Source organism: Trichoplusia ni, chromosome 25 (genome assembly GCF_003590095.1).
Source record: "Trichoplusia ni isolate ovarian cell line Hi5 chromosome 25, tn1, whole genome shotgun sequence".
Classification (NCBI taxonomy): domain Eukaryota; kingdom Metazoa; phylum Arthropoda; class Insecta; order Lepidoptera; family Noctuidae; genus Trichoplusia; species Trichoplusia ni.
In genome coordinates this window covers 2,766,192-2,788,607 of record NC_039502.1, presented here as the reverse complement: position 1 = coordinate 2,788,607, position 22,416 = coordinate 2,766,192, and the positions used below count along the sequence as shown (strand labels likewise).

Below are 22,416 nucleotides of genomic sequence, written 5' to 3'. Positions count from 1 at the left end.
CCCAAACATGTCAATCCCGATAAAAAGGAGTGAGTAAACCGATGCATCATATAATAATTTCGCTTAATTTATAGTATTCCTTCAACGCAAAACAAGTTCAAGAATTAAGTTATGCATAATTTGCTGTATAACGGCTTGTAAGTTAAACTGAACAGCATAATTAGCAAATTGTTTATAACGTAGTTTGGCATGCGGACACGCAACTACAATTAGTTAGGCGAGCACATTTTAGTTAGGCACGTCATTTTGTTAGCAATAAAACTCTACAAAATGGCTGACAACACTCGTTATCAAAACGATACGGTTTGAAACGGCTTTTTGTATGTGTTCAACTTGTAAATGCTAATTTAATGTTTTTAGATTAATTGTTACGTATAGAAACAACGTTATTGCATTTCAGTGTCAAATTGCAATTTATAAAATTGTATTTGTTAAAATGGAAGTTTAAAAGCTTCTGTGTTCACCCCATCTATCCGAAAGTTAATTAAACTTTATTTATGCAATCGGACAAATTACTTAGAAAAGAAGAAGAATAGACATTTTAATACTTTATTATATACTAAACTTTATTTAAGGAAATAATTTCCATGACTAGAATATTCAATGACAAAACTAATATTATTACCATAAAAGCAAATACTTGTAAGCTCGTCGAATAAATTTAAAAATATATTTTTAGCACGACTACATCTTAAGCATTAAATTGTCGATTATTTAGCAAGCGTACATCATTATCGACTCAACTATCACTATAATTTGGTATGAATATTAAATCACGTATACACTTTTCTAATTTTCTTCATTCTACGTCATCTTCGGTGACGTCATCATCTAATATCGTGGTAGTGGTATTGAACACAGCTCTGACGAAGGATCTGAGAGTCTTCCTGGCACTTTGTCGCAGTAGAGTCAGCTTGAACTGCATCAGAACGATCAGGTAGGTTGACATGAAGGATACGTTCTGGAAAATGAACATGTCTCATGTTATGGTTATGAGGAAAATTATGTTAGTTATTTAGATTATGAGTGCTTCAATTTAAATTTGAATCACGCTACTTATGGCTATGTTACTATGTTATGACGTATTCTTTCGCAAATTATCTAGATATCTAGTAACAAAGGTCTGTTTTTAGAGTTTTGTAATGGTTAAATACGGACCTGTCTCATGAAACGTCATAGTTAGAAACTTGCTACTTTCATAGATGATGTATTTTTATACAATGTAAAAAAATATGGTTCGTAGCCCGGTTTTTATATTTATTACCTGATTCTTTACATGCCTTACCCACTTATGTATACAAATTGGTTATTTACTATCTCATACCCTAAGCATTAATGCGCAGGTTTGCCATATTCAAAATTTAAAAGTAAGATTTGGAACCATTTAAATTTGGTTCCAGATATAGCATTAACTTTAATTCATAAAAATCATACTTAAATTGCTTTCCTATATTAAAATAATATTTCTTACTAAACTACACTAAACTCTACTAACTAACTATAATAAACTCTGAAATAAAAATAATACTTTTGCAAACTATAGATGAGGCATTTGTCTTGGATCAGTGATTTTATGGATAATATCCACTTATTCCTTCCTCTATCAATAAAATTAGTTTCCTCTGTAATAGCAGTTTGGACGGCTCATTGGTTGGCGTACTTTATGAATAACTTCTTATGTTATTATATCGGGTATATATGGCATAAGAATAATAGTATAAGGCACTTTAATTCTTTAATATCTACTCAATGGGTATTTCTCAGTTTTTTACCGGTCTGGTTAATTTAAATATTATAATACAAACTGCAATTGACTTCCTGGAATTGAATTTTCTTTTTGAATAACTCTATTTAAACAGAGTTGTGTAACAAAACAGTACATTTTTTTTAAATGTGCATGCGGGGATTTCACAAATTACCAGACTCAGAACGAAAAATCGTGGATCACAATCATTCTTGTCCTACGCCAGTTCGAAAATTTTTGAACAAAACTCAACATTCAAATTTATTATTTTTTTGCTAAAAAAACGTCAAGTTTATTTATTTATCACACACACAGCCACATATCAAAAGTTAAGCTCACCCTAAGAGCCTGTATGTCTCCCGCACTAATGTTTGCTTGGCAAGAAAGTTTTGTAATCATTGTTGATTTAGCGCCGACAAATATTTATGTTACGGCAGAATGTTAATTAAAATAGATTACGAAGTCTATTGGATCATGGGACCTGCCACCACATCTTACAGTAATTTTATTAATTTAATGGAAGGGAGATAGCGTTCTAGAAGGTATAGAGCGGCTTCTCTCTCACACAACTGCAAGAATATTACATTAAGAAGTGGTGTCAGTCCCTCTGAAAGGCTTTCATACCAGCAAACGCTCGCGTATATATCGGGATCTCCCGACTAATTTCGGATGTGGTGTGCTACCTTTACGTCCAATGGTCAACAGCAAACTAGTGAAAAAACTGACCATTCTGGATGATATCCAAAAATAAGGTTGATTTTAGTAAACGTCAACCTACATCAATTTATTACGTAGACAAACCAATTCCAATTACACTTTGAATATACATATGAACGAATTATTTTTCCTTAAATGATTTAACATTATTTTAACCACAAGAACGGCTTACTCTTGCAAATCAATCTAAATCGGTCACAGTGACAGTGGTAAATGATTAAGTTAAAGTATGACAAGTATATAGCCTTCGGTCTACAGAGGGACGAAATATTGTGTAAAACAGAAACAAGAAAAAAAAAAAAGAATAATCATTACGTCACACTCACAGCTGTAAAGAGCTCCCTGTTAATATTAGTGAACCCATCCAAATTCATAATAGGCGGGTTCTTAGAAATAGCCACCAGAAACATCTCCACCTCTCTCTGGGTACTCCGGTCTACAGCTCCAAGGTTTATATTCAGAAGACGAACTTGGAACTCTAGGCCAACCTAAAAAAACAAAAGACTATCAATCTTATTTGGTATTGAAATTGTATGACGTCTTCAGCAGTTGGTTAATGATATTATATAATAGAAAAGAAAACCTAGGTTTTTCGTTACTTTAACAGTAGGTAGTTCCTATTCAACCACTTATGAATGAAATTTCAAATGATGTATGCTTTAATATAGGTTAGACTCTATTCGCACTTAAAACCTTCGCGTGATAAACTTATTGCTACGAAAAGAAAACTTAAAGTTCTGATGTTATTTCATTCTACAAATTGTTGCTTAAACTTTATACTGGCTATAACTCTTGTAGTTTACGTTTACTATCTTGAAAATCACACGTACAAACTTCAAGAATAAGTAAAAATTCTCAAAAGTCGTTTTATACATTTATACGAAGATATGTTGCACGCCATTGTAACAGCAAGACAATTAGGACTCTAGGTACTTTCCTTCAAATTATGCATGAACATTATTTTGTTATCAATGTGGTTAGTTCAAATCATGCAACCTAAAAATTACTCGGAGAATACTAATTTTAAAATGCGGCGGCTTGTAATCGTATGAATATCAGTTTTATTGTTTTGTTGGTGAAAACTACTCTACCGAAACAACATTCTTCTTACAGGAGTCACAATGACCGCTCTACAATTTGTTTTTAAAGCACATCCTGAACTAAGAAATTTTATCCCAAATTTTATCCCTTTATGTCGCGAATTGTTTCACAATTCACAAACAAAGACACCCAGATCAAGATTCATCTTACCTTCCTCGAAGCATGGTAGGCCTCATTGCATATTATAAATAGTAGAGTCATGCAGTACCCGACTATAACGAACAAGCCCATTTCTTTGTAGCTCAAGCCATGTTCCAATATCTCTGACAACGCACCGTATAGCGAAATGGTGGTTGTAAAGAAAATTACCATGCAGTATATACCATACATGTTGGAGTAGGCACGACCTGAAAAACATGATTCGATGAAGGTGCATTTACGTGTAAACGTATTATTAATTTGTTCAAATATATTATGTACCTGCAACAGCCATTATATGTTAAATGTAATGGGTACATATAGGCTTAAAGAAAATTCGAGATATTATTGTAGTGTTATTTTGCAAAGTTGTTATGCTAGTAGATCATGTTACAAGATTAAACAGCCAAGTTTTCAGTACGACAAGTAAATTGCAAGCAAAAAGCCATCAATGCCCTATCGAAATAATAGGAGAATTTTAAAAGAAAACCTTGTATTAGATAACCTGTGTGGTGCTTTTCAAGTATCGTACCTACTTACTTGACTCAAGGGACAATTACTGAATTCGAAATATTTCGTGCATAGAGATCACAATATTTTTAACAAAGATGTTGTTTTTAAGCTAAGTACCCAGTATTTATTTAGTTTCCATTTCCACCAGACACAACAAACACTCACAAAAAGGTTTACCTAAAACTACGTTAAATTAAAGTCCCAAACAAAATTTAAACACAAAACTCACATTGTTACCGACACAAAGCGTACAGATAACTATTAGGGAAATAAAACAATTGTATTGTACAGTGAAGCGTTCGTACATTGAATATAAATCGTTGTAGCTGAACAAATGTACGAAATCTGCTATCAGGACACACAGAGCACGGGTCCTACTACCAACACATAGAGTAATATTACATCTGTTGAGAGAAAGAGACAGCGCGCTAACAAATTGTAGAGCTGCATCTCGCTTCCACGCTTTCAATAATATTACGTTATGACATGGTGGTAGGCTCGCAGTTCGCGCTCGTTAAAACAAAGAGACCAATTCGCACCAACAGGCAGACAATAAGCAGAGCAATTTGCTAAACTTGAAAACGGATCGTGAACAGTATTTTTGTGTGAGAATTCGTTGCGTACGTGACATTTGATACGGAGAGATCAAATGGATATGTTGATTTATTTTTCGCATTTTTTTTTCGTTAGTCTTTTATTTTTCTGTAATATGGTAGCTTGTATCATTACTGAGGGAGTTGAAACTTATGTTATTAGTATAAGGAGATGACAATTAGGTTTGATAAAGGCTTATCTGACGCCACTATCACATAGTATATACACCTGAAATAACCTAAGGCAGACAGTAAGTCACATGACTGACTGTCAGTTGAATATGATCAAACGATCCGATCAGTGGCGTTAAAAAGTAACTGGCATACGAGCTCAGGATGTTCTACGTGGAAAGCAAACTGATTTCAATATCAAACAAGAACAAATAACGAACCCAACTGTTGCATCATGTGCGATAGGTCGACCCACAGATGTCGGTACTGAGCCACTTTGAGCGCCGGGTGTTCAGCTTCCAAGGCCTTGTGGAGATTCATTGCTAAGCCCCTCGATGCCGTGCCAAACGCGTTGCAGTTTATGTACCTTTTAAAAATAGATAGATTGTTAGATAGTTTATAGGGCTTTTTTAAGTGGTGATCTGTGATCTGGACACAACAGGCACTGGATAATCTATAGAATCGTGTAAAACTTCATTATTAGGTATTAACAAAATTGACAAAACTAATATATAAAGTAACACTTCTACTACTTGGAAGAAGTAAGAAGAACCAAAGCCTACTAAACTTGACAAAATTTCAATTTTCCTTAGCTTTATACACTCAACTTCTTGTTTGTATGTTTGTTTGTCGTTTCGAGAGAGAGAGAGTTTCTCGTCCTGAGGCATTTCCCGATAAGCTAGCAGGCTGAAATGTTCAGAGTAGCTTCAAGCCAAAATTACAAATATAAAAACGGCTGGACCGATTTTGATAAAATTTGATATTTAAAAACGTGGATATTTAGATATTTTAAATCTATTAACTAGGTACATACCATAATGAACAGAATCCATCAAGCATAGCAATAATATGGTAGTATGCGAAAGAGTGCCATAACTCGAAGTCGTCTTGTAGGTAGTGTTGGGATAGTATAACAGCGAAGCTGAGCCCCCATGAAAACACGCAGAGCCCCCACGTCAACGAGTACAGGTTGGGGAATACTATCGGTGTGCCAGTTATCTTCAGGTATTTTAGCTAGAAATTATATAAATGTGTTTAAAACTGTTTGATTGCCATGAGTTACTATACATCTGTAGGTAGATATCCCTATAGTTACACTATGAACAATTGTAATTATATTGTGTTATTTGTAAGCTGACAACATTTAATTGTACCTATTTGACATGCAAAAAGAGGACGAAACCAACTAAACATTTTAAGATGTAACCAATCTATGGCAATGTATATTGTACAAATGTTATACGTAGATTAGTTTCGTTTTAATTGTGGTTTTTTGTAAGGTGTCCAAAATGATAAAAGTCACAAGAAGCTTTTTCAATATTTTTCTATAATTAAATATTTGTATTTGCGACATCGCAGCGCATCATCCAACATAGTTTCAGAACCTCATAGAAGAGGCTAGGCCGATGATGTGTGAATTAAATATTTGCATCAAACTTGGAGCATTAAGTGTTAAGCAATAAAACAATTCATCACTAAAATACGTCACCCTGCATTCGATCGGCAATTATTTATCGGCGCACTGAACATAAACGACGATTAGGATCGATTATTCATATGTGGGTTTCCGCGCCGGTTCGGTTTTAGGTCATATTTAATGATTCGGTTAGTCAAACACGAGCTGAAATATTTTACAAGTTGGTTTCATTAAATACTAACTGTTACACCCAACTACGCTCGTATGATCATCGAATATCGCAACAAGAACTCCATGTACTAACTTCCAGTTTAAGCTATCTTGACATCAAATTCCATCAAATTTCGTTGTGCAGTTTAATCACAAAAGTGGGACAGATCGACACGCAAACTCACTTTCAGATTTTTTCATGTTAATATTGAACTAAGTAGGTATAAACGTGAACTTAATACGGTAGTCTGAAAAACATAATAGTCCCATTAGGAGCTAATGGAAGTATTACAAACGAGGTGAAACACGATACCTGTAATTGTTTAGCTTTCAATAAGAACCCTTTATTACAAGATGGATGTTGATACTCTTATTGTGTTAGGACAGCGCAATGAGTAATCTGTTTCTTAAGGGTCATGGTACTATGTAGGGTAGATTCAATATTAATTATTAGAGTGAAGTTATGAAGTAGAGTTAATGTTACTAGCGGTTTTGAGAAGGGTGTTCTTTTCTTAAAGAATATTTTTGTAGCCAAACTAAAATTGTGCAGAAGTTTTGATAAATTTTAATTATTATACATCCTTCTCTATTAAGAAAGAGTCCTTCATCTTGAAGTTAGGAAGTTACCAAGATGATGAAGGCTTCCATCGTTTTCAATGATTCTATGAAATACGAATATAATAGAAAAAAAAATACGACCGCTCTTCAGTGTAAAATTTCTCAAATTTATTCTTGCTCATTTTCCATATCCATTTTTATTTTTATTTTGTATTTGACCCTAAAAGTTGTGTCGTTTAAAACATTACCTGATAATGTGTCCACATGTTTTTAAATATGGCAACTTGCGGTCCATGGCGCCAAGATGCAATCGGCAGTAAAAAATGCGGAATCAAAATACTGAGAAAAATAATATTATAAATAACCTCATCGAATCGCTTGTTGGAACTGCTTTGGAAATTCGCTAAGCGCTCCCTGCCCACTGAAAAGAGAGAGATGCTTTATATAATGGTTTCCTGGTCTTACAAAAATTTTACAAAGTTTCAATCGGCATTAGGGACAATTAGAAGTGATAGTTAAGTAACTTTTTAAACGCTTCAATAAAAATTTTTGATATTGACCATGTACGTTTAAGTCTTCTTGAATCTTATAGGAAACAAGACACCTTTAAACCTATGAGCAATTCAATTGGCAGCTTGGTATTAAAATGATTTGTTTTTTAATAATGCATAAGACAAGTACGTTAACTTGAATATAATTACAAATAAGAAAATCGCGTGTACGATACCTAATTATTTTGCGAGACCATGTTTTACATATTACCTACGTAATCTATTGGAATAATATTACGGAGTATCAAATCTCCTATAGAAAAAACAGTAGCTAATAATTGTGTTTAAAAATTTGTCGAACCTTTTACAACAATGATGCATTCCAAGCTCCATACTAAGTAAGCCCACAGCGTAGCCTTAGATATCCAATTAAAAGTTGTTCGTTTAGTTGTTTGCGCATCTAAAACAAACAAAAGGTTAATTTTATAGTAATTAATGTTCTAACGCAGCTTTTGACCTGAAGATACCTACGATACCTAAGATATCTTTTTTTTTAATTTTCGTCCTTTTGCCCGTGCTTTTGTGTGCAATAAACTGAGAAATGGTTTATCCAATTGAATTGCGTTTCTCTGATATATGGTGGTAAGCTTCTCAAAACATTTAGTGATTGTTCCATGTCAAACAGTTTATGAGTAAAAGTGATTTAGAGAATCACGTAGAAAATTTTATCAAAAAATACTGTCCAAAATCGCTTTTCCACGCGAACAAAACGCTGGCATAGCTAGTTTACAATTTAAATCATTTTTTTTAATCATACATTGAAACAAGAATAATATTGCAGTATTGGAATAACAAGACGCAACACTAGCTTGTTAATTTAAAAACATTCCAATTTAAAATATCCAAGTCAAACGAATACAGTTTTAAAAACGCGCCAGTTGCGTTCCACGCTAACATTCACACATCGTCAACAGACACCGTTCGAAATATAAAAAAAACTGCCACAGATAAAAAAATCATCGACAATTTTATCGACAAATTTTATTATATTTGAGGACGTTATGGCTCACCGACATACGAGTGTGCACTCCAACATTGTTTGAAAGTTATTGGATTCTAGAAATTTCAACACAATTTATCCTTGGAACTTTATATGTGCTAAACTTTAAACTTAGTTTTACGACCACATTTTATATCTGATGAAGATTAATGCCAACATTTTAAGATTTTAAATCTGGGGCGGTCTGAAGTTTTCATATTATGTACTTAACTTCGTGTATGGTCAGTGTTATTGTATTTTACAAGGCTTAACCTAATTTATTTTCTAACCATTTGTTTACTTTCTTTGTTTGAGGTCCAGGATAAACCCTTCAAAACGAAATACACAAAAGCTAAGGACCAGCTAATAACAGAATGATGCAAAAATAAAACAATTTGAACCACTGCCGTGTGATAATGGATGTGTAAATAATTTGAAGACATTTACTTTTAGGTACTCTCATGATCGGCATGACGCCCATAATTTGGAACAGCACCAATAAACTCTTCGTGGTGATATAGAAACTGTCGTGAGCGTCCAAAAGTGCGCCATCTTTGTCCGTTATCTCCGGACCATAGAGATCCTTCGCGTCGTATTCTAAAAAAAAAAAGAAATGAAGGATCCATCACAATGATTGTTATCACTTATCTGAGTGAAAAATTACGAGGAAAGGGTTTTATTTAATGTAATTTTGTGCTTGGAAATTAATTGTAGACCGTAAATTTTTGCCCCCAAATTTTAATCTAAATTATTTAAATTAAGTAATTCTACAATTGTTTCTTTTCTGGTGCTATCGTCAGTTAATACAAGATATAATTAATTGTTGCGTGTTAGAAATACCTACCTTTAATCCCATCTTTATCATCAATCCTCTGGAACATTTCCCGCCTTCGCACATCATTGTTGGTCGTGGGATTGTAGACCCGAAACCCATGGTTTTCTTTGTTCATAATGCCTTTGTTTCCGAGTTCTCGTACAGTCGGGCAGTAAGGGCCTCGTCCGTTCGCAATGAGCTCTGTGAAAGCTCTGGCAACAGAATAGGTAATAATCAATCATAACCCAACCGTCTCAGCTTACTTGGTTATGCGCGTTTGTCAATAACGTGGGGTGGAGTCGAACTGTACATTTTTTTTGTTTTTGTCGTTACTAAACCTTTTCTTATAATGTAACGGTAATGAGTTAATGTGTTGCATCATTATCGTTCTTGAATGAAAAACATTGCTAAGAATGTGATGACTGAAATTTATTAAGAAGTAATTTAAGGCTTATCGTTTGATAAAAGGGGTGTTAATAAAATATGCTTGAAAAAAAACTTAGGTACGACTTCACAGTGTTGACGGTGTGAAATATTAATCTTTAAGTTTTCAATGTTTAAGACCGTTCCCCACACAACTGTACAAGTAGTCACACATTTTCAGTTGGATTAAACTTACAATTAGGCGATGCGACGGCTCCATAGTAATCCTTATTCTTCAGACACCTCTTGAGAAGCCGTATACCGATGACGCCGCAACGTCGCTCTGCGGCCATTAATTCATATTTCACACTAATGGCGACTTTTGAAAACACTTAACGACCCCCTTAAGTGAGACGTAAGCAAGACCTCATACCCCTACCATCAAATATTCAATATCAAATTAAGGGTTTCTACTAACCGCGGTGTAGGAAATCGCTTTAGTTCACGTCTACTTTTCGGATGAAGAACTATTGCTCTCGTATTCACAAAAATAAAAATAAATAGCCAGGATCCGCGCATTCCATTCTAATGTTTTCGTCTGTAAGAGTTAACTTCTGAATTTATAAGGGTTACTCATGAACATAACTTAGCATAAAGAGCTTTAAGTAACATTATACTACGTGTTACACACTGAACTGCATGTTACACACCGACAAATAACAACCTTTGACGTCATAGCCGTCGCCATGGCATCATTAATTAAAGTGACCAGTGACCACCCATACTCCACCTACCTTCTACTATTTTCGTTCGTCGCAAAATAAAATTAATCAATAACCTTGTTTACCTCCCTGTCGGTTGCAACTAATAAGGAAACAAACCCAAAATCTACATAATCGTGGCTCACTTTGTTCACAAAAGGCCCAAAAACTTTATTAAGGCACCCAGTGACATCGGAGTAAATATTAATTAAGCGATTCAGTTGGAAGGTCCGCTTCGCTTTGTACCGGAAAAATAATGTAAAAAGGCTTACTTTTTGTATAATCACAAGTAAATTGAGATTTCCCTTTTGACGATGACGATGGCCACCGAGTAACGACTGAATTCGTGGAAACCGTAAATTTAATTTTCTTATTTTGGGCTTGTATTTTATAATTTGTGTTATTTATACTATCATTGAGCATTAAATAATTTGTAGGTCTATTTTCCTGTTTCCCATTCCCAATTTTTTAAATCCTTTTCTTTACTTGCTGTCTATTAAAAATCGAGGTATCTCCATTAAAAATTACTACAAATCTACAACAACAAAACAATTTGCATTGCTGTTTTATTTGTTTTGAAATTCTCTGTTTTCTTTGCAGATCTTAAAGCAATTGAAGTTTCCTCGAGTTGCATACTATTCTTTATGAGTCGCTAAATTTCTCATCTAAGTTTTTTCTTCTTCATCCTTTACTATTTTTATGAATATTTCCGTAGCACTGGTAAGAGGCTATTTCTTTAGAGTACATTTTTTACCTTTTGTAGAGAAAAATCTTTTTCTTTTAAATACCTATTCGAAACATTCAAAATATTTATTCACACGGCAGCAGTTTCCGAGCAATATCACTTAAAAACCTAAAAACCTGTAAAACGTTGCCATTTTTAGAATCGCTGACACTGATAGAATCGATAAACTGTATGGAAAAAAACCATTCTTTCATAAATCATAGTCGTAGTTCGATACCCGCCACGACTGCCTGTCTGGGTGTTTTATTGAATGTGATTTGAATGTTTGTAAAACCCTTTCGTAAACAAAAAATATTTAGTTTTAGCGCTTAAAGAAACATCGTTTGTCTAATGGGGTTGTTTTCACATCATTTTAAAACAATAAGGTCCAGAATAAATCCGTTAAATATTCAAGTAATCCCAATAAACAATAGCTCGTAGTGGAACGTACCAATCCGACCACATCCCGACAAGCAGATGATCAAACATGCTTACATCAATTTATATTCAATTAATCCAACATAACGATGGTAATGAAAGCTTTGTTATTGTGTTCATAAGGCCTTCGTAATCGGCTTTGTTTGAAACAAATCATAATACACTAGATAAAGTAAAGATTAACTAGATAGTGACTTGATTAGATTTTGATTTCTTGAAGGAGATTTTGTATGAAAATAAAGATTTTTGACGACCAAAAAGTGACACTGCCTATCATTGGTAGTTGCAATGGTAGGCAGAATAAACATTTTGGTTCCTTCTAACATGCTAAGTATCATTAACTCTTAAAATTACCTCTTAAACAAGTGACGTGAAGATCTTCATAACACAAATATTTTGTTTCAGATTTAATAACCATAAATTTGTATGTTTGTGATGAAACTTTGGCTAAGTACTATTTATTAATTAAAATGCTCAATTCTACTTACATGAAAAATCACCAAACACATGGTGGCAATAATAGCTTTCTTTAATCAATAGTTAGAATTTGACAACATTAGTACATTTTGACTAGATACTGTAAAGCTCTCACAATTTGACTCACAAAACTGTATTTGGGTCACAACTTTCCGTAACTTCCAACTACTTTCGCAGTGAAACAGACCAATTCAAAACAGTGAATGGTTTCGATACAGGGATAAATGGATGTTGTTGAGTTTATCGGCTGAAATTGGAAAACAAAAAGGGTTGTGAAGTTATATGAAAATTTTGACCGATTTTTGAGGTCAGTATTATGGACTCAACAATTTCAGAGTAGATGGAGATTTAGAGGTGCTTAATATACATACGTGTATAAGGTAAGATGTGTATCAGTACTTACGGATATAAGCAAGTCTTCAGTAAATTAAGAACACATTTTATACTTCAAAAATCTAGCATGATATATCATGTCTTTCATCATCATCAGCTTAGCATTTTCCCAAACATATTTAGGTTAGCTTACAGTCTAACCGACATCTAAGTACCAGTGTTTTACAGGGAGACATGTCATGTCTAACTTTTTGACCTGTACTATGATGAACTCCTAATCATCTCAGAGGTAATGCCGTCAATATATGTGATATCGTCCTTTGTTAAATTGAAAAAAGAAATCAAGCTTTCAAAACTTGTAAGAGCACCTTCATAATATTACAAAATAATATGACCAACAACATTAAAAAAAGTAGCACTCATTAACGATGTCCAATCATTTAACTTGTATTATATGTGATAAACTGAAACTTACGATACGAAAATCAATAGCGTCGAACGCAACATCTATCCAATATCTAATTCGATCTCCGAGTTCGACTTTATGAATTCCCTTCAAATGTAGGGCTTATGCAAATAGTTTCATAGTAGAGGTTACTAGGGGATCGAAAGGTTTTGTAGCGTATCATATCGTAGTCTCATCCAATGTATGCAACTCATTTTGTATCTTTACTTATCTTTGACTTATCCACTTGTTGCAATACGTTTTTAATTTTAAATTTAAAATGTGTACTCTAGGTACACAAATCTATATCTATACTTCTATACTTATATATAAAGCTGAAGAGTTTGTTTGTTTGAACGCGCTAATCTCAGGAACTACTGGTCCGAATTGAAAAATTATTTTTGTGTTGAAGAGAGCATTAATCGAGGAAGGCTTTAGGCTATAAACCACCACGCTGCGACTAATAGGAGCGTAGATACAATGGAAAATGTGAAAAAAATCGGGCAGGTATACCTAAATCATAACTTATATCTTCTACCCACGGGGACGAAGTCGCGGGCCACAGCTAGTAAATGAAATAAGGCTACAACCTCGTCGTAAAGTGTGAATAAATGGTAAAAGTTACATTATTCCATTATTGTGTATTTGCGGAAATGTGATAGCAAGCAACACAATGTAGAGCGGCATCTCTCTTCCATAATTGCAATAATATAACTTTTAGTGTAAACAGTTTACCTATATGACAAATTGTTTTCTAAAGTTTTCATCATCAGCATGATGACTTGACGACACTTTTGATTTGAAACGTCAGCATAACAGCAGTATTGTTCGACTTATGTAAATAGTTTCATAGTACGGGGGTTAGGGGCTTGTAGGAGCTCGCCGTAGGGTAGAGCTCTAACAACTTGCATTAGTATACGTCGTGCCCCGTTCCGTTCTTATCTCACCGTTTTGTCATAGTACGGGGGTACTTGCGCTGAGCATTTGTTCCGGCACACGTATTTTTATTATGTTGGCTGTATATCGTGTTTGTGGGTTTTCGTTGTTATAATGTATTGATGAAAATAATATTATGGCAGGTGAAAAACTATTGAACTCCAGAGTATATATTATTTACTGTCTTTTGACGTCACAATTCGGTATATTTAGTAATTAACGTTATCAATCTATAAAAATTTCTTAATAAGATGTTTAGTAAAATATATTTTTGTCATTAAACCAAACAGAATTAAAATCATGAGCTTTGTTCAATACCAAAGCAAAACCATTATACCTCCGGATATAAAAATTTTGAATTTCCCAAATGGCCGGGAAACTTTTTAACGTGATTTATGAAAACCTCGAAACTTCTAAAGATTTATTCATGATCCTCCTTTGGAATCTAATTTTAAAATTAGTGATGTCAACTTCAATATTCTATGTTTTCATGGTACTACAAAACCTAATTATTTTACAAACAAGGAACTTTTTGTATGTTATTCGATTTCTAAACACTTTTAGGAATCGCCGGTGAAGTATGTGATAACTTTGTGCTGGGCTAATATTATTCTCATACTATCATCATCATCCACAGCCTTTGTCCTCCCACTGCTGGGCATAGGCCTCCCCTTTCTCGTGCCAATTTCATACTATACGAGGTAGTATTTTAAACTATGATAGTTTAAATGGGTAAAGGTCCGTAGATATAACGCAACATAACCAAGACCTTGCCTAGTTTTGAACCTAACCTTCTTCGAGCTCGTTATCGAGAGCGTACAATGCCACAAATGAAATTGTTTCGACTTTGAAAACTAGTTTGCCAAACCTAAGCTACCGTAGCACTAGATCATCTAAGGCTGATGATGATGAACAATTATATGATATTTGATTTAACTAAGTCATACTCCAACCATATAACGCACAGCTAAAATAAATTACAGTTTTATTTAAACCTGGCACAAAGCAAGGTAAAGTTTCAAAGACATAAGATATTTAAAACCCGGCAAAAGCCAGTCTGTGTGTCGAGGGACGACGAATATCCAACGACTCTTATACGGTGCATCTAGAATAAAGACTATTGCTGTGTTTATAGTGAAAGAATAAAAATCTGTTAGCTAGAAGAAAAGTACTGACAAGTATCATTATTTAATACATTTGTTCAGGCACTGAAATATGGTAAACAATCTTAGCATAGAGAATCTAAGTTTTGGTGTTTTTAGGGTTCCGTACCTCAAAAGGAAAAAACGGAACCCTTATAGGATCACTTTGTTGTCCGTCTGTCCGTCCGTCCGTCTGTCCGTCCGTCCGTCCGTCCGTCTGTCAAGACCCTTTTTTTCGGGAACGCGTGGAGGTATGAAGCTGAAATTTATATCAATTACTCAGGTCTACTGTCCTTTGAAGCTGTGAAAAAATCAAACTTCTAAGCCAACGCAATCAAAAGATACAGCCGTTTATGCTGCAAATTTTCGACACTTGCAAGGGAATCAAAACCTACAGGGTGCTTCCCGTGAACTCAGAATCTTGAAATTTGGTACGAAGCAACGTCTTATAGCATAGATAAAGGAAAATTTTTTATACGTTATATCACATAATATATATTTTTTTAATAATTTTAAACTTACTACCTATTTCCTCATAAACGCGTAGAGGTATTAAATTGAAATTCATACCAAAAACTCAGGTCTATAATACCTTTAAGCTGTAACAAAATCAAACTTCTATGTCAACGCAATCAAAAGAAACAGCAATTTAAGCTGCATATTTTGAAACTCGCAAATACTCGCAAGGGAATCAAAACCTAAAGGGTACTTCCAGTCGACTTAGAATCTTGAAATTTGGCATGAAGCAACGTTTTATAGCACACATAAAGGAAAAATTCCGAAAACCTTAAATTTTTGGTTATATAACCTTGCAGGTTTGTACGGAACCCTCGGTGCGCGAGTCCGACTCGCACTTGGCCGGTTTTTTTAACAAACATATATTTAGTAAATATATAACTGTAGTTGTTCAATGATATACTATATTAGATTTGGTCATCGTTATTGTTGTTTTACACAAGTTTTAGAATAATAGACATTTTTTTTTTATGTACCTGTGTTACTTCAGTACTTTCACACAATTATCATCTACCAGTTATTTAGTCATAAACACAAATCATTCTGAGTAGTCACAATGTGAATACTAATATGTATGCTCTCCTTAAACATATACGCAACCGTTTGCGAACCGTAAATCATAATAATTTGCTCGTAATTTCAAAACATCTAACTAAAAGTACCGAGAAGTTACCAACAAGAAAAGTAGCAATTCCCGATAAAATTGCTAAAGTTATGTAACGCATTCAACTTAAATGTCTCCTTTAAAACTCCCAAAATTTTGCAGAATAAACCTTCGCACTCTCCCGAAGGAGTAAATAATACTTATTATGTTCACAATAGAGAGTCAAATTTATTTTACGTACGTGTTCCAAATTTAATTGTGTACAATGGCGGTTTAATAAACAAAATAAACTGCCAGCATGAATTTTTCGTCATTGCATTTTTTAGGGTTCCGTACCTCAAAAGGAAAAAACGGAACCCTTATAGGATCACTTTGTTGTCCGTCTGTCCGTCCGTCTGTCCGTCCGTCTGTCCGTCCGTCCGTCCGTCCGTCTGTCAAGACCCTTTTTCTCGAGAACGCGTGGAGGTATGAAGCTGAAATTTATATCAATTACTCAGGTCTACTGTCCCTTGAAGCTGTGAAAAAATCAAACTTCTAAGGCAACGCAATCAAAAGATACAGCCGTTTATGCCGCAAATTTTCGACACTTGCAAGGGAATCAAAACCTACAGGGTGCTTCCCGTGAACTCAGAATCTTGAAATTTGGTACGAAGCAACGTCTTATACCATAGATAAAGGAAAAATTACAAAAACCATAAATTTTTAGTTACATCACATAATATATTTTTTTTTAATAATTTTAAACTTACTACCCATTTCCTCATAAACGCGTAGAGGTATTAAATTGAAATTCATACCAAATACTCAGGTCTATAATACCTTTAAGCTGTAACAAAATCAAACTTCTATGTCAACGCAATCAAAAGAAACAGCAATTTAAGCTGCATATTTTGAAACGCGCAAATACTCGCAAGGGAATCAAAACCTAAAGGGTACTTCCAGTCGACCTAGAATCTTGAAATTTGGCATGAAGCAACGTTTTACAATCGAGTCATATATATTTATATGACTCGATTGTCGTAATGAACGAACTTTGTAAACCTTGCAGGTTTGTACGGAACCCTCGGTGCGCGAGTCCGACTCGCACTTGGCCGGTTTTTTTTAAGTACAAGTTGTTGTGAATTATGTCAATATCTGTAATTAAAATCATTTTGCCTTTAAAAAATTATTTCTTTTTTTTATGAAGGCGAAAGATTGTGAGTGAATATGTTTGCAAGTCTGTAAAGATATTTTATTATTTGTTGCTAGACTAGAAATAAACCATGGATGCAGGCAAACCCACGGTAAACAACTAATCCACCTATTTTGCTTTTTTCATCGCCTATATATTTAATTTCTATATTCAATCAATTAGTTTGTTCAAGTGCTTCGAAAACCCAACACAAACTCGGTAACAGGCTAATGTTTATCAATTGTTACAAGACAGAATGCCGTGGATAGTTGTGACTTGTAGGATATCAGAAGGAAGTCGCTGGACTAAGTTCTCGAACATTCTGCAGCAAACACAACTTATCCATTAACTGATCGGCTTAATCGATCCCAGTTCTAACCGGTTATCAAACCTGATTGTTTCAATGAATGGAATAAAGTTTCTGTATTTTTTTTATTATTTATCACTTTGATGCTAGTACTCTTAAGCCACTTATGTGATAAGAAGTGCAAGTACTTTTTTTTTTAATAACCAGTATAAGTCTATTCAGCTGTTTTTGTTCAAGTCCTTTAAATTTTGCATCGTATATGAAAATAGTGCACAAAAGATCATAAGTCAATAGTGATTTTTCAAACAATATCAAATTTCTATAAACATGAAGTAAAAGAAAAAAATCACGTCCTCATTCACACTTTTTCTGCATACACAGCTCCCGTTTGCCAACTGACGCGACAACTGCTAAAATGACACTCTTTTCGTACCTAGATTTGTCTGACACAGTACAAACATACCTATATATAATCTTGATACTTACTTCAGTCCTGTCTTTCTTTAAAACTTGCTCATGTATGTTTTGAGGTTTTTGAACTAGGGTAATGCGTTTCATATGATTGTGGATTACTCTGCAAGTTTTGAAATATTTGTTAAGTTCATATTAACATCTAGATATATATTTATGTTCCTCTTTGTATATAGACAGTACTATGCAGTTTTGATTCATCAAAATAGGAACATATTTTTAGGGTTCCGTGCCCAAAGAGTAAACTAGTGCTGTAGCACCGCTGTCTGTCCGTTTGTTACCAGGCTGTATCTCATGGATGAGGCGGCCGATTTTTTATTTTTTTTATTTGCTGCTGCAATCGATCGAGTTTCATGTTATGGTCATAGATTAGTTGCCCGATCTGTTTTTTTAGTCTATTTTTACGGAACCCTCAGTGTCGCGAGTCCTGCCTTCACTTAACCGGTTTTAATAAGAAGACGCTAAATCACATACCAAAAAAACCTGTCAACGTTCATAACAATACATTCAATTAATATAAATCTTGTAACGTAATTGGATAAAACGTCATCTGCCAAGCAGTTAGAAGTCTAGGCACAAATAACACCACAAGTAACCCCTCGGGTACTGTTACCTGAAACTGACAAGAGTTAGCAGTTTACTAGACTTTGACGTTATTTCGTTATTAGATATAGGAATCCTGTAATTTGAGGTGTGAAGGCTTATTGTTTTATTTGCTACTTCCCAGTTTTTTTCTTCACATAATTATGTAGTTACATTTATATTTTCTTACAACGGTAGGTATTGTATTTTTCATGTATCTAACACCTTTTCATTAGGAATACATCGAGTTCAAATTTTGGATTGAGGTCGTATGATTGTACTGTTACGGGGTGGGTTCAAGATGACTTTTAAAAAAAAGGATATAGAAATTACTCTGAAATACTTTTAATTAATTAAAGAGTTTACAATTATAAAATATGTTCCGCGACGGCGTTCAAATCCACACTGCTTAATCTTTATGGAAAAATTACGAGCGGCGAGTAAATGCTGACATCGACTTATTGAAACTATACACGATGACACGTGTAAACCCGCGGTGTCATCGGTTTAATTTTATATTCCTGCGCGTGTAATTTAGGATATAACAGTACCCATACGACCTTTAAAAGCATAGAACAAGGCATTAAACGTTAGAAACCTGAAAACATTGTTAAAAAAATGTAAGTGGTTATAATTAGCGTCGAAATTGATTTCCCACAAAGTGTCTTTCAAAATCAACATAGAAATTAATAAACTTTATGGAGCTCGAATTAAGGAAAATTGTAACGTTTACTTACCCAATACCCCTTTATAACGACTGTTGTCAAAGTATCGATCCATCTTCGTGGAATCGGATATCAGTTAAACTTTCGAACCAACTTCGAATAATGTGCGTCGTTCATTTAAGTCGCAAGTTGAAAAGAAATGTCAATAATGATATTTATGGCCTTTGTGATAATTTTTCTTAATCATTTGCTTTAGTTTTATGCAATGTGAGAATGAGAGACTCCTTGTGACGTTCGCTCATGACTGAGCATAGTGTAGGTCCTCAAGCACGATGGAATGATGATCTGCGTAAGATTGCTGGCAGGAGCTGGATGCGAGCAGCCGAAGATAGATCTCGATGGTGTGAATTTGGGGATTCCTATGTCAAACAGTGGACGAATATGGGCTGATGATGAGCATCGAGACCTACCGTCCTGATTTTTTTACACACCATGTCAGATTCTGTCTACCAATTAAAACAAAGAAACTGTTACAAAAGAGTCAGCATTTAACGACTTGTTTCCAAAAGTAACCAACTAAGATAAGTCGCAACAAATGGTGGGGGATTTTGTAACAATATCAGGTTTATTAATTTGAAAAGTAAAAGAATAATAAATTTAAACGTACAAACAAAACCATAAAATTGCAGAATGCGACTTTGAAACTGTACGGTCTAGCTGAAAATGAAAGAAACTTAGCAACGCAACACTTTCAGACAATTTAAAGTTGTTGTTGGTACATGGGTTTAAGAAATGTATTTTAGAAAATTCCTTTTATTTTTAAAAGCAACAAATATAAATTAGGTATAACAAACTTATTTTTACTGCCTTTGACCCTTGAAAATATTGACTTGGAACATATGTCCTGAACCACTGCCCTTGCCCTTAACCACTACACCAATAGGCCAGTCAATAACGTTATTTATCACCACATTTCTATGGCAAGCCGTTTTTTAATTCTGATTTCCATCGATACGACGTTATTTTCGATTACTAAGAAAAGGATCTGCACTGTAACCAATCACAGTATTATTAAACATAACCCACAGAACTCTGTCTATAATTTGTGTAAACATACCCGTTTTCGACAACTTGATTCAACAGTCTGGATTTAACATTGAAATATAACTTCAATCGGTTTAACACTCAACAAGTCATATCCAGTCCCCGACTGTCCACAATATGTGACCAGTCCCCTTACTATGATAACGGATAATGAAATTAGTAGTACATTTGCCGTCGTGAAAGTGAGACAGCACTCTAAAATACGCCTAGCGGCATGTTGCTTTCACAGACTTCGCAGTCGCACTTTAAGATCTCGTGGTACAGGAACAGTGGGTTTTGATACCGGACATCAAGAGAACAAATGTTTGCCAAACTAACTTACATTGGAGAGCGCAATGCAGCTGCTCTCGGTAGTCTTAATGTGCTTTTTACTGTACAGATGAGTACACAAGTCACTGGAATTTTGTGTCAGAGTTAGCCGAATCTTCTAATAATAATAGAAATAAATAAAACGGTTTTCTATCATGTCTGCCTCTCAGAATGGATGTAGGAATGGGTCACGTGGTACTAAGGAGCTACTCCTTATTGATATGACTATTTGCCAACAAGTTCGCCGCTCCAAAAAGGGTGTGTCGACATGTTGGATAGATTATAAGAAGGCCTATGATTCGGTGCCACATGCATGGCTCATGAGGGTGCTGGAGTTGTATAAAATCAATACAACTCTACGCACTTTTTTGAAGTCATGTATGGGGCAATGGACTACGGTGCTTCACTATCCAGGATGTCGGGATATCCAAAAGAGCGGTCAACTTATTAGGATTGAGCGGGGAATATTTCAAGGTGACAGTTTGAGTCCCCTGTGGTTCTGTTTAGCCTTGAATCCTCTTAGCACTCTGCTTGAGAATTCAAGGCTGGGCTATTCGTTGCGGAGAGGAAGCCAGGTAATCTCCCACTTGTTGTACATGGATGACCTGAAATTGTTTGCTTCCAACAAGTTGCAACTGATGAAGTTACTGAAGATTACTGAAAGCTTCAGTAATTCCATCAGAATGGAATTTGGTGTTGACAAATGTGCAGTCATGCATGTAAAACGAGGTGGGATTGTAGAATCCCAGGGCATACAGCTCTCGGATTCTATAAACCTTAGGTCCCTCTCCTCAACGGAAACCTACAAATACTTGGGTATGTCAGAGGCGTTAGGCATTAATGTCGCTGACATGAAACAATCGTTACAGACACGTTTCTTTGGCCGCCTGAATAAGGTACTAAAAAGTTCCTTATCGGGCGGTAACAAGGTGCGTGCCTTTAATGGTTGGGTCATGCCAGTGATAATGTACTCCTTTGGCATACTCAAGTGGACACAGACCGAACTGGACGCCTTGGATAGAAGAGTCCGCACACTGCTCACCGCAAATCGAATGCACCACCCGCGATCTGGGGGATATAATGAGGTTATATATCCCGCGAAAGTGTGGGGGTCGTGGCTTCCTAAATGCCAAGACCCTCCATAATCGCGAGGTATGTAACCTCAGGGAGTATTTCCTCCGAGTGGACGTGGGGATGCACCGAGATGTGGTGGCAGTGGATAAGGGCTTCACTCCGCTCTCTCTAGGTAAAGAGAACTGGCACAAACCTATCGTACTAAGCGTCAAAGACCGCAAAGATGTATGGCAAAGCAAGGAGCTACACGGACGCTATTATCGGACCCTTCACGGGGCCGATGTAGATTTCTTAGCGTCCGTGGCCTGGCTACGCTTCGGAGATCTCTTTGGAGAAACCGAAGGGTTTGTATGTGCAATTATGGATGAAGTTATCATGACGAATAACTACCGAAAATATATAATTAAGGATGGTACAGTTGACATCTGTCGGGCATGTCACTGTCCCGGTGAATCCTTGAGACATATAGTTTCGGGATGTTCTCGTCT

General features: G+C 35.1%; 1 protein-coding gene across 1 annotated transcript; it reads right to left on the bottom strand.

The window, feature by feature from the left end:
• Positions 1–682: 682 nt before the first annotated feature.
• LOC113505400 (gustatory and odorant receptor 22) lies at positions 683–9,741 on the bottom strand. Its single transcript, XM_026888077.1, has 9 exons — positions 9,537–9,741; positions 9,140–9,289; positions 8,015–8,113; positions 7,411–7,583; positions 5,792–5,991; positions 5,199–5,344; positions 3,713–3,909; positions 2,788–2,949; positions 683–961 (listed from the first exon to the last, which is right to left on the bottom strand). Exons 1-9 carry the CDS (start codon positions 9,640–9,642, stop codon positions 800–802), a joined length of 1,395 nt encoding a protein of 464 aa, XP_026743878.1. The 5' UTR covers positions 9,643–9,741; the 3' UTR covers positions 683–799.
• Positions 9,742–22,416: the final 12,675 nt, after the last annotated feature.